Below are 13,573 nucleotides of genomic sequence, written 5' to 3' on the forward strand. Positions count from 1 at the left end.
ATTGGCAAAAATTCAAAAACATGGCCGTATCTCGGCCATTCGAAGGACGATCGGCATGTCCTTTGGCACAAGGATAACTTTTATAAATAAAAATTGCTTAGCATCATAAAAAGGACGAAAGTCCTGACAGGACTCGCGATAAAAGAACTTTGTTGTTTACATAAAATAGTGTATATCTCGGCCATGTCCTGGCTGATCCTTGCGAGTCCTGTGTCAAACGAAGCACATTGGTGAGCACTATTATCCTGCAAAATTTCATCTCAATCGTCCTTGTAGTTCTCTAGTTATCCTGGATTTTATAATTTTCGCAAAATTTCTTTAACCAAAATGTCGAAAAATTAAAAGAATATATTTCTCAGATCACGCCAATTTTTGTATACCAATCGATAGAGAGGATCCTTGTGATCCTTGCAATACATCTCTAGTTCAGATAGCATCATATTTTTTGGATGTGTTGATGCTTTATAAATGTGCTTCGATATAGTAAAGACCATAAAATTGAATTACTAATTAAATTCGTTTTGCATACTATATATGATTATAAATAATAAACAAAATTTATTTGTTGTTATGGAAATACATACAGAATTATCGAGTTTGAAAAAAAAAATGCATATACTACTCGTAGATTAGTGCCAAGAGCTGACGGACGACAATTTCAGACAATCCATTTACGTTAATTTGCGGGGATTGTCGCTCATCGCTGACGAATTACAAAATTGATGTGGAACGTACACGGCTAGTACAGTGAACACTACGGCTACGCGAACTTACAGGCTACGTAATTAAAGAGTGCGACAAATATATGTATATGAATAAAAGTAAGATAAGCTGCCTCAATCGGAAAGCAGCACAACATCATCGTTCGACTCGACGGACGGCGCTGGCTTTGATGGCTTCGCTGTCTTGGATTCTGAGCCGTTTTGCTTGCGCAGATATTGACTGATGAGCGCATTCTTTGTGGGCGTATGAAACTGCTGATCACGACCCACAGACATCAGCAGCGTGGCGCGTTTCTTGTTGCTCCCCGAGGCTGCTGTTGCTGTTGGAGTTGCTGCTGCTGCTGCTGCAGTTGTTGCTGTCGATGGCGATGTGGTTGCTGTTGGCTTTGCGGTTGTCGGTGTGCTTGGCAACGATTCGCCACGTTTCGTTTGCTGCTTGCTGAGATCCGTTTGCTGCTCATCACCAGCTGCTGCTGTTGCCGCTGGCTCCTGCAACGATGTGTCCGCCTTGCCCACCTTCGGTGTCAGCTTGTAGCTCCATTGATTCAGTATCGGCAGATCGGACAGTTCATATTTCTGCAATATCTCCTCGCTGACCACCCAGCTTAAACGTTTGCGCGGTTTCTTTGATTTCTTTGCCGACTCTCCGTTGGGATCCACCACCACGGACTTCCAGGCGGCCAACTCATCGAATTTCTCACGCAACAACGTCTTTGGCGGCAACGTCATCGACTCTTGTGTGATCTGCGTCTTCAAATACTCCAGATACTCGGCGATGAGGAACACCTTGCTATTGCTATTGCCATGTATGAGACGCACCAACTGCTGCAGCAATCGATCGTCCATTTGCAGCACCTGCTTCGGTACCTTCGCTGCTTCGAGTGGCTCCTCTTCGCCCGCCACCTCGGGCGGAGGTTCCAGTGTCAACGGCTCCAGCTGCCAGCAGCCGTACATATCGATTGTCTGTGCGAAGACCGCTGGGAAGAGTTCCGATTTGTTGCCATTCTCGTCAAGCCAAACGGGTCCCAGCAATCGGGGTTTGATCTTTTTAGTCTGTTTCTTCATCTCCTGTGCGAACTCCTGCTGCAGCACCTGGAGCTTCGCCTTTTGGGCTTCGCGTGTGTTGCCATCCTCGAGTTCGTCGTCGTTTTGCAGCTCCTCGTCGCTGAGATGGCCATGGGGCACAAACCATTCGTTGTATTCCTCCTCGGATTCCTCCTCCGATTCGCGTTCCTTTTCATCTTCGCTCGCGCTCAGCGATTCACCCGGCTCCTCCTCCTCCCACTCGCAATCGGAGTCCACTTCATAGTCAAAGTATGCCTGCAAAGTATACACAATTATCATCTCTTACTCTCCCTCTCTGTTTGCTTCTCTTACCTTATCCTGTCCCAGTGGACGACGCGCGTTGATCACTTGACTCCGCTTGCGCCAAGTGCCGTAGAAGGGCGGACGACGGTTGTCCGCAAAGTGCAAGTACTTGGCACGCACCCAGGGCACCTGCTTGGCCCGTTCCTGGACAATCGGTGTGCCAGCATTGGCCAGTTCATCTGTGGATCAAAATTCGCATTAATTTGGCTCATTAGAAAACGCTTTGCATACGGATTTCGATGACTTTCACTTGACTCAATAATTATGTTAGTTATTATATTATATTGTAAATCCCACTATCCATAAGGTAGAAGTATATTATAACTTTGAATAAGAAATAAAGAAACTATTTACTAATACTTTTGTATGACAAAAAATGCTTACTGCAATCGGAATTCATTCCTAGTACAATATCGATATACCAAATATAGTATTCGGTATATTATAGTAGTTAGTAACCAACTAAACCTCACTTAACGGCTTTTTTCTATATCTTCTATACTTAAGCCCCATTTTTGTGTAATAATCTTTCAGCATGGAGCCTGAAGACCTTGTTCTCTTTGGCTCATTTCATTGAAATAAGGAATTGTATTTCTTATTAAAACAAAATTAATAAAATAAATGAAAATGCAAATAAAAGTGTCTCTTATCTAGAGTCCCTAATTTATGCTTAATTTTAAACGGAAAATGTTGAAACACAAAAAAGTCATTCATTTTGAACAAACGTAATAGATAAATTATGATTGATCTTCAAAATTTATCATTTTCGTTGGAGAAAACTTAAAAATCACATTTGATTGAAGGTACAATAGAATTATCATAATTTCCATTGCATTTAAATGCACTTTGAAGATAAATTGAAATAAATAGTTTTGATTTTAAATTGAATTTTGCAGTTAACAGCACTTTTTGTATAAGGGATGCTTGTGCACTTATCTGCATTTTACTTTCATTGCACATTGCAGATAACTGCAACTTTTAGAGATGTAAAATATAGTTGACTATTAACGATTTAATGCTGCAATTACTGATTATGATTTTAAAACCTATAAAATCATTTTTGATTGCTGAATTTTCATAGTTGCAACTGCAGTTAAATGCACTTTGAAGATATATTGAAATACGAAATTAATCTTGCAATAGTTTTCATTTGCAATTTGTATATGATGATATGCTTGTGGACTTATCTGCATTTAATTTTAATTGCACATTGCAGATAACTGCAACTTTTAGAGGTGTAAAATATTGTTAGTTATAAGAGACTTAATGCTGTAATTTCAGCAAGTTGCAAGCGGATTCCTGGCATAGATAAGAAGTACTTACCAACTATCTGGACATCATCCTCGTCCTCTTCGTCCTTGGAGCGTCGCTGCAGTCGCACATCGCGTTTGCTGCACAGAGGCTTGTGCCTGCCTTGAGTCAGTTCAGCAACGTAGAGTTGGGCACGCGTGGGACGCTTCACACGACCAATGCTCTCATTCAGATCCTCCATGTCCTCATCCTCATCCTCGTCGTACTCATCTTCATCGCGAAAGAGACGATCCAGCTGACGACGCGAATCCTTGGCGATCGAGGCGCGAATGACGGGCGCCAGAATCATGTCATCCTTGATCTGAAACGGACGAAAGGCGAGCGTCTGACTCTGGCCATTGGCGTGTCCATTGCTGTCGCAGCTATTCTGATCCTGATCCATTGGATGGCCGCCACCGATGCTGCCGGTGGATTGACGCGGCGGCTGCTTGGGCACAAAGAACTTGGTGAACGAGGCGGCGGCGCGTTTCTTCTTCAGCTCGGCTTCCTCCTTTTCTAGCTCCTTGCGACGTCGTTCTTCGTCCTTTTTGCGCTGCACCTCCTCCTTGGCCTCGTTGCGTTTGCGCTTCTCCTCATCCTTCTTGTCCACCTCCGCCTGACGTTTGCGTTCCTTCTCCTCGCGCTCCTGCCGACGCACCTGCTCCTTGTCCTCGCGCTCTTTGCGTCGCTGCTCCTCCTTTTGTTCACGTTCCGCTTTGCGCTGCTGTTCGCGTTGCTCCTTCTCCTGCTGCTTCTGGTTGCGCTCCTCCTGCAGCTTGCGTTCCTTCTCCTCGCGCGCCTTGCGTCGCTGCTCCTGCAGCTTCAGCTGCTTGGCCGTCAATGGTTGCGACGACGTCGACGTCGATGATTTCTCGGCGGGCACAGCAACGTTTTTATCATCGCTCGTCTTCTGCTCGGTGTCCGGCTCCGGCTCCGGTTCCACATCTGTGCTGGACAGCTCAGTAACGACGACAACTTCTGCCGGTTCTTTAGCTTCCTTATCTGCATCCTTGGCTGCCTTGGGCTCGCTGTCACTCTCGGCCAGCGTTTCATCCGTGTCCACATCCATTTTGGACTCGACCAACACTTTGGCGCGCTTTTGCGGATTCAGTTGCTCGGCTATGGCTTCGATATCGTCACTGCTATCGCTGCGTTCCACTTCCAGCACAGGTGGCGCCACTTGCGCCTGCGTCTCCTCCTGCGTCGCCGTCGTCGTCTCCGTCTTCTTCAGCGACTTGCGTCGCTTGGCGCGTTTGTTGTGCAATGGCAACTTGATTTGCACCGGCGGCGTCGTTGGCGCCGTCTCCTGCTTGGCCTTCGCCTTGACTTTGGGCTGCTGCTTCACTTCCACCTTCGCCTTCGCCTTTGCCTTCACCTTCACCTCCGGCACCTCTTCCTCTTCGTCAGCGTCGTCATCATCGTCGATCAGCTCAATGCAATCGCCATCCTCAGCACTGTCCTGAGTCTTGGCCTTTTTACTGATCGTAGTCGTCGTCGTCAGCTGATTCTCTTTGCTGTTGGACAAGGCCTCCGCCTCATCGTCATCCTCCTCCCCGGCCGCAGCTGTGGACGCATCTTTGGCCACGCCGTAGGACAATTTGCGCTTGCGCGGCTCTCGCTCCACAACAACAGCATCCTCGGTTAGATCAACGCTGCTTGCGGCAGTTGTTGACGATGATGTTGCTGCAGTTGATCCACTTGATGCTGCTGCCGCCACGGGGGTGATCAGTTTAAAGGGCAGGCGAGTTTGGACAAATTTTTTGCCGCTGCTGCCGCTGTGATCTTTATCTTTGCTGTTGTTGTTGTTGTTATTGCTGCCATTTGGATTCTTAGCACGTCCAGAATTTGGCGTTTTAATCACAATGCCGGCAGGCATCTTAGCACGTTACGTTGAATTTTTCTCACTTGTTTATTTATGTAAATTGTACAGCGTTGTTTTTCCCACTTTTCGTTGATCTTTTCCACACACACGCACAACAATATCTGTAAAAAGCGCGCCAACAGCAAACAATACACAGATGTTTTTGCAGCGTTGCATTCTGTGCCCCATCTATCGATAGGTGCGCTGTACGTCATCGATAGTTTCGTTTCGGGTTTTGTTTTGGCATGGTTGGCAACGCAAAGCCGATATTGCGCTGCGTTGTGCGGTCGTTGCATAGATGGCGCCAGCTGTCATATTCACCAATATGTGCTGCACTTGTATTTAAATATGCAACTAACAATATTAATATTTGGTTTAGTTTTACTAATTTATTTGATTAATATTAAACACACATTAGCAAAATTATATACAATTTCATTATGGACTATATTTTGTTACAACTAACAACATTTTAAGGTGTCCTTTTCAATCATCTCCTTTAAGTGTATAAATCACTTGCGGCAACAATATACAAGACACATCTCCCTCCACCCCTGCCATATTATTGGCCACACTGGTTGATATGACAACGGAGCTACTGTTGCCTTCAGCCTGTAGAGGGCGCTGCTGATTTTCATTCATTTAATTACAATTTGTTGCGATAAGCAATCATATCCGAGGGAGGCAAACGCTAACCTTAAATTTGTAGTTGGAAATTGCAACCGATGCACAAGTGTATGCTGCCAACTCCCCCCCACCCTGGTTGCTCGTAACCCATTTAACTTTCGCCCAAATCTTAAATCTAATATTGACATGTGTAACAAGCAAAAGCAGCGCAGTTTCTGCTGCTGCGGTTTACCACGAAGTAAAGGGGGTGGACGACACACCCCCTCGCCATAGTCCTCACCCTCACCCGCTCCACTCCGTAATCGATGATAGTCTGTGGCCTTTGCTTGGCATGTGGCATATTATACGCATTTTGTATGTCGACTCCTTTAATAATAATGATGATGATAATAATAATAATTTTTGCGTTGCGTTCCGCTGGGATTTCGTTGCCCGAGCTGCGCTGCAGCAGCGCAGTTCGCGTAAAATGAAAATTCGTTCATGCATGTGAACGCACAGGGGGGGGGCGGACGGAGGGCGGTGGGTTGAGGGTCAGGATGTGAATGAGGAGGTAATAGAAAATCTATTAGCGCGTACAAAAACATGAAAATTCTCAGGAGAGCGGGTTTTTTGCTATTTGGGCACACACACACAGCCACAGACACTAACCATTCATTTATTTATTCATTCATCCTTTTGATGACACGCAAACCAAAGCAAATTGAGGGCTCGCTAAAGAGTGTGCTAGAGAGAGACAGAGAGTGAAATTAGAAACCTGTTGGCGTGAAGCGTGCACGACATGACTGACTGACAGACAGACAGACAGACAGACTGACAAGCACGCGCCAGCTTGCGTGAGCGATAAGTTGCGTGCGGGCGCCTATCGATAGTTTCGATTGCGATCGAAGTGCTTCGATCCGCTGCGAATGGACACTGAGCGAATGCGATGAGCAGCCGCCATTTTCTTTTTACTAAGATGAAAAATAAATGCTTTGCTGACTTTAAAATAACAAATAATGCAAAATACACAAAAATAATTGGAATTTGACGATGTTAGTCAACTACATTTAATTGTATACATTAAAATGGTAATTTAAATTTAAATTGCAAGCAAGTTAATTTGGAAAATTAAATCAATATGCTTAAACATTTTGACATTAATTTTGTTGCCACACTGTAAATGACCAAGTCGCTGTTCACAGTTAAGACTTTCCACTCCCCACTCTCCCTCTCCCTCTGTATCTCTCTCTCCCCCTCTAGCTCGGTTGTCGCCCTTGTCATATTGTTGTTGCCTTTGGAATCGCAGTGAGTATTGTATTTAAGTAATTGGAGGGTAAAATGTGTTTCCAATTTGTTGTACCAATGTGTGTTAGCAACATTTTGCCGCCCAACCTCTGCCCCACCCCATTCTGCTTAGTGGGCGGGCGAGCTTACTTACTGCCATAGAACAAGAAGAAGAAGAAGAAGAAGTAGCAGCAGCAACAACAACAACAAGAACAACAAGAAGAAGAGAGAAACAACAGCGAGAAGCAGCAACAAGATTGAAAAAAAGTATTGAATTACATTTATACAACATTTGGTTGAATAGCTTTTGCCTCCCGCCACGCCACTGTTATCCCACACCCCACCCCACCCAACCCCCCTCGCCCACTGTTTGCCATGCGCTGCGGTTTGTGTTTCCTTTTGTTAGAGCGTCGAGTGGTCTTCGCTTGGGTGGCTCTATGGGCTGGACCTGCCCTCTGTGTCTATATCTAACATATCTGTCAGTCAGTCAGTTTGTCTTCTTGAATATTTTGTGGCTTCCATGGTGCGCCTCTAGATGCGTCAGCAGCAACACCGGCGCTGAAAGCCATTGGAATTCCCGCAGGAATTCGCTATGAAAATTCATTAGTCGCTCTTTAGTTTTCGCTTCGACGATACACACACAGACACGTATTTCTATAGAGGCACGCATGCATGCATTCAACGCTCTGTATGTGTGTGTGTGGACTCGCTTTATTATGCCGTTTGAGATGAAGACGGATACGCATTAAAATTGTAACAGACCGAGAATGTGAAATTGGGAATCCAGAATGGTTAAGAGATTCGGGTTTGGGAAATCAGTTCAAAGGGAGGAAGTGTCTCTCCTAACTTGGCCAGGTATACAAACCGAAAAAAATTGAAAGAAAAAAAGCCAGACAGGTTGACACACTTGCCCGAGGAGGAGACGACGACGACGACGACGACGCAACATCGGCAAACGTCCTTAACACAATGCCGCATTGTCTGACGTTGTTTTCTCTCTTCTTTTTTGTTGTCAGTTGTATTCCGGATATTTCGTAGAAAACGCATTTCCCACACTTTTCACTGCCCCGGGGCCACCGCCAGCCCACGTTACAGATCGTCGTCAAAAAACCTGTCCAACTGTCGATATGTCGATCTGTCGATCGTCTCGATCGTCTCGATCATCATAAATAGCTGTCAAATTCAATTCCGTTTGCTCTTTTGCCTCATTTGCTGGCTCATTCTGTAAGCTTCATTGCAACAAATTAGCTTGATTCACATTTTGACATTGCCTTTGATGCGATGATGTGGCAGTTTCTCCCCATTCACCACACCTCCCCCCTCCCTCACTCCCTTCCTCGACTGGGCAGCAAAACAGCTTCCGATCTTCTGGTTTGTCGAGTTCACCGAGTCATGCTTATAAATTGCCAGCGATGAAAGTTGTTTGTCACATCGCTTCGAGTGCCCCCTCTCCCCTCTTCCACCTCCCCCTCTATCCACTCACCCCCTTTTGGCTATGCGTCTCTTACCACTGTCACTGTCTTTGCCCCCTCCTCATTCCCTAGAGGTTCCCATGTTAACATATCAAAAATATAACGCAGTCCTGAAAATCGGGAAAAAAAATAATATTTTATTTTATTTTAATTTTTCCCAATAACGAAGTCTTCTAAATAATATAATATTGCATTTCTTATAAGCCGTTTTTTGGGTATACTTTTTACTTTTTACCTCTACAAATTTAATACTCGTATGATGTTCCATCTATTTGTTATCTTTTCCAATAAAGAAGTCTTCCCTTAGATTATATAATGTAACATGTATTTTTTTTCTCTATAAATTCTGTAGTATTTATTTACTTATTTATTTCTTATCATTTATTTGTATATTTATTGTTTCTTTTTTAATATAATCTTTGTAAAAGGAAATGCCTTCTTTTATTGGCCTCCGTTTTGAGATCTCTTAATTAAATACGATTTATTTTTTTGTTCAATTTTTTTACACATTATTCTAAAAACAAAAGTGTTGCAATGGTGATCGTAATTGTTATCATATATCATCATCATTCGTATAAAAATACTAAAACATAATCATTAATAAAAATTAAATATTGTTAAATTTGAAATTAATGTTTGTTTGCTGCAGTTTGATTGGAAAAAACAATTCAAAAGTAAAACAAATTTGATAAGCATTATTAAACAAAAGAAATGTAAATCAATTTTGTAAATAAAATTAAATAGAAAACAACTTTATTATTAACATTCAATGAATTTCACTTATTAAAAGTAATTTAACAAAAATAATTTCTTTTTCTTTCTTTAGAAGATCTTTAATAAAATTTTTTACCATTGATCCAAAACGGATCAGAGTACTATATACGATAGCATAGAAAATATTGAACAAAAATTAAATGAAATAAATCTCAATGCTGCCGACTGTGAAGAAATCGATTTTTCGTTAATGCTGCTGATCGCTATTAAAAGTGAGGTTATGTACGTGATTGAGGTTATGTTCTTCATTCTACTGTTAATTACTTTTGCACAAAAGGTAGTCTATTTGAAAACAATTAATTAGTTGCGAATTTGTTGCACATCCTTTTCGGTGCTGAACTCGTTTCATCCTTGACATTTTCGTCCTGGTCGGCAACTATCAAAACAACAAAATTGTGTGCTCTAAATACGCACAAAGAGAAGAAAACGAACGAAAACGAAGTGAGATGCGTAACAAAATTTGTTTTGATTTCGATTTGAAATTTGTTTTACCAAAATACATAGAAAATTGCCGAAGCAATTGGAACTGCATGAAATTAATATACAATAGAGAAGGAGAGAGAGAGGGAGAGAGAGATAGAGGGAGGGAGAGGGAGTAATGCGTAGACGAGGGATGGAAGAAAAAGGCCACAGGAAGTCAAAGTGTCAGACGGAAAAAGCGAAGGGCAGTGTCAATGCCGATCAAGAGAACGAGGCGGAAACGCGGCTAATTTGCTGTCTCCCCCCTCCTCTTCCCATTCCCCTTGAGCTACTGTTCCAATGAGTATTTCCCATCCTGTTTGTAGTCCCTACACAATGCGCTCTGCTTCTTCCTTTTTAGGGCTTTGGCCTTTTTTCCTTACATATTTTCATTCCAGGGTCTCTGTGCAAAATTATTAATTTACGAGCTGTCAACAGTTATTGTTTGACGGCCTCGTGTTTACATCGACACACAGCCGGAGATATATATTGTATATATATGTGTGTGTGTGTGTGTGTGTGTGTATTCTCTAATACCTTTGACAAATTTTCGTTTCCTCTCTCGCTCTCTGTTCCTGTCTCTGTCTCCGCCTTTGACCCTGGCCGAAGGCGGCGGTGACCGAGCATCATCAAGCAATTATTCTCGATTAGCCAATATCATGATGTCGACGGTTTTCTCTCTATCTCTAACAATTCATTGTACTTCTCTCTCTCTCTCTCTCTCTATCTCTCCCGCTCTCGCTCTCTCTTGTTCTACGCAATTAACGCGATGACTTGGTCAAAAAGAAAAAAAAGTCAAATAATTTTTGTTGTGGTTCGGGACGCGACTTAAATCAACGGCATCGTGATCGTTGTGATCGTTGTCGCTGATCATTAGCGCGCTAATTAAATCAAGTGTCGAAAGTTTTTCGAACCGCGTCATTGTTTGGACAATGGCTGAGCAATTAGCTTGGGCCAATGCCCAGCCATCATCATCATCATCATCCTCATCATCATCATCATCATCATCATCATCATCCCATTGGGTTCACACTCGGCAAAAATCCACACAACCGATCGCAACCGATCACAAACGATCATCGAGTTTATGTTAGAAAGAAATACTTGATTTTAATACTACGTAGTTCGTAGAATTCAACTTGATTGAACAATTTTGAATGCCTTTATTGATATATTATATAATATACAAAGCAATAACCTGAATTTAAGTAATATTATATACATATATTGTTGTTTATATTTGAAGCGCTTTAAATGCTCAACTATTGTAATTGGAAAGCTACAAAAGTAAGCTTTAAAATGGATCTGAAATGCTATTCATTTGTTTTCTTTTTATATTATAATCTACATTTATATCTTAATATCTGTGTGGCATTTGAGTTCCAAATTTAAAATATTAAGATTATTGAAAAAAAAACAACGAATGAAGCAAAAGAACTTTCTTAGCTTAGCAAAATCCAAAGTTACTTGATTTAAAATTGAAAAAAGAAATAATTAGGAATCCCTTAACAGAAAAACAACGAACTAAAATCAAGAATAAAATCTTGAATGAATGATCTATTATATGATATCAAAATTGATGCAAGATTTGTTCTATAATCAATATTAAAATTGTACAAGAAATCTATGTCGAAATTGAAGATCATGTTGTAATAATGAAATTATCTAAAAACTAAACCAAGAAGTCATAATCTAAAATTAAGATCAAATGTTCCATGTTCATATAAAAAAGAATATAATAATTAATGCATTAAAAACAATTGAAAAAACCATCTATACTAGTAGTAATAGATTATTATGATTAGCAGTCAAGTATACTTTAATACTATATAGAAGATTACATAACTTAATATAACATAACATATCATTTTAAAGAAGGAATGAGATGAATTCTTATTCCAATGATAATTAAATTAAAATCTTCCAATAACATTGTTTTAGTATTGAGAAAGTACAAATTAAATCACTATGATTTATAAGCGAAAAACGAGCTGAAAAAGTAAGAATTTATAAAAATATCATATTATAAATATTCATATAATATAATTTCAATATTAATCTAAATCTACTTATAATATTTTAATATTTGTACAAATCACAAAATGTTTTTTAGACTCCATTATTCTTAGTTTCGATAGAGTTTTTAATCATTTTACCACTGGAAAGATTGTATATCATTGAAATAATAAAAATTAACGAAACAATAGTAACCAATATGAATAAATAGTAAAATTAATATATTTAGTAGTTCGTATTTAAAATTCTTGTCTTTTAATATTATATATTTATTTGAAATTTAACAAATTATAAGCCACAGCTAAAAAATGTATGTACACAAAATTATAGTTGCAAATAAATGAATTTGAAAAACGAAGTCAATTATTTTCTTAGTTACAACTTTTGCAAAATTTACAAAAATCATTGATGAAAAAATGAAATGCTTAAACCAAAGACTAGTTAAAATAAGCAATAAGCAATTGATAGAAACAAACTTCTTAATAATAAAAAGAGGATAATTGATTCAAGTACAACATACTTAAATCACAGCCCAATGAATATAAAAAAACTATTGCTAGAAACACATTTAATGATAAGAAAAAGAAAATATTTTCTTCAAAAATAAAATGTGTTAATCCCAAATAAGTTGAAGTAATAAATAGGTAATTTATTAAAAACAAATTGATAATAATGAAAAATAATGAAATTTTAAAATCACAAATAAGTTGAAGTAATAAATAAGCAATTGCAAGAAACGAATTTAAGGATAATAAAAAGTGGATATTCACTTCAAAAATAAAGTACCATAAATCGCAAATAAGTTGAATTAAAAAATAAGCAATTGCAAGAAACAAATTTGAAGATACAAAAATGTTGATATTCACTTCAAAAATAAAATACTTAAATCACAAAAAGGTTGAAGTAAAAAATAAGCAATTGCAAGAAAAAAATTTAAAGATAATAAAAAGTGGATATTCACTTTAAAAATGAAATACCTAAATAACAAATAAGTTCGAGTAAAAAATAAGCAAAAAATGAAAACAAATTGAAGGACAATAAAAAGTGGATCGTTGCTAAAATAGAGAGAAATGAATAAGTATGCGGTGGATTATGGAGGGACTGTCCTTTGAGTAATGCCAACTTTGGCTGATCCAAATAGAGATCAAGCGATGTGGCATGCAGCATGTGTCATGTGGCATGCGGCATGTGGCATGTGGCATGTGGAGGGCCGCGTCTTAATCTGTGCTAAGTAAGCTACTCGCGATGTGTTAAGGCAGCGATGATCGCTTAGCTTAGCGCTTATCGTATTAAGCCCCTTTGGGCTAATCCCACCGAAAGCCGCAAACCGAAAGCCGAAGTGATCTCAGAGCTGCGCATGCTTCGACCTGTGTCTCTCTGTTTGTGTGTCTGATAAAACCAGCGAACTAACTATGACTACGACAAGTAGGATGGCGATGAGGATGGCGATGATGATGAAGATGTTGTTGATGACGATGATGATGATGGCCCCTTAAGCTGCTGGGCAAACTCTGAAAAGAGCAAATGCCAAAGACAAATATACGCTGAGATAGCTGCTGCTGCTGTAGTTGTTGTTGTTGTTGTTGCTTGTTGTTGTTGCTGTGGCTGATGCTGTTGAGAATGCTGTGGAGGATGCTGTGGAGGATGCTGTTGAGAATGCTGTGGAGGATGCTGTGGAGGATGCTGTGGAGGATGCACACAGGTGCCACTTGCTCCTTGGG

General features: G+C 40.3%; 1 protein-coding gene across 1 annotated transcript; it reads right to left on the reverse strand.

The window, feature by feature from the left end:
* Positions 1-533: 533 nt before the first annotated feature.
* Positions 534-5,368, reverse strand: LOC133847796 (chromatin assembly factor 1 subunit A). The gene is made up of 3 exons (XM_062283022.1): positions 3,414-5,368; positions 2,100-2,269; positions 534-2,042 (listed from the first exon to the last, which is right to left on the reverse strand). The coding sequence occupies exons 1-3, from the start codon at positions 5,254-5,256 to the stop codon at positions 837-839; spliced, it is 3,219 nt and encodes a 1,072-aa protein (XP_062139006.1). The 5' UTR covers positions 5,257-5,368; the 3' UTR covers positions 534-836.
* Positions 5,369-13,573: the final 8,205 nt, after the last annotated feature.

The sequence above is a fragment of the Drosophila sulfurigaster genome, chromosome X (assembly GCF_023558435.1).
Source record: "Drosophila sulfurigaster albostrigata strain 15112-1811.04 chromosome X, ASM2355843v2, whole genome shotgun sequence".
Taxonomy (NCBI): Eukaryota; Metazoa; Arthropoda; class Insecta; order Diptera; family Drosophilidae; genus Drosophila; species Drosophila sulfurigaster.

Bases quoted from the DNA above. Each gene is read 5' to 3' on its own strand.
- LOC133847796 (XM_062283022.1), bottom strand. From the start codon at position 5,256: ATGCCTGCCGGCATTGTGATTAAAACGCCAAATTCTGGACGTGCTAAG. The intron at 2,270-3,413 runs GTAAGTACTTCT...TTTGATCCACAG, and splicing joins GGATGATGTCCAGATAGTTG to ATGAACTGGCCAATGCTGGC. The intron at 2,043-2,099 runs GTAAGAGAAGCA...TATACTTTGCAG, and splicing joins GTCCACTGGGACAGGATAAG to GCATACTTTGACTATGAAGT.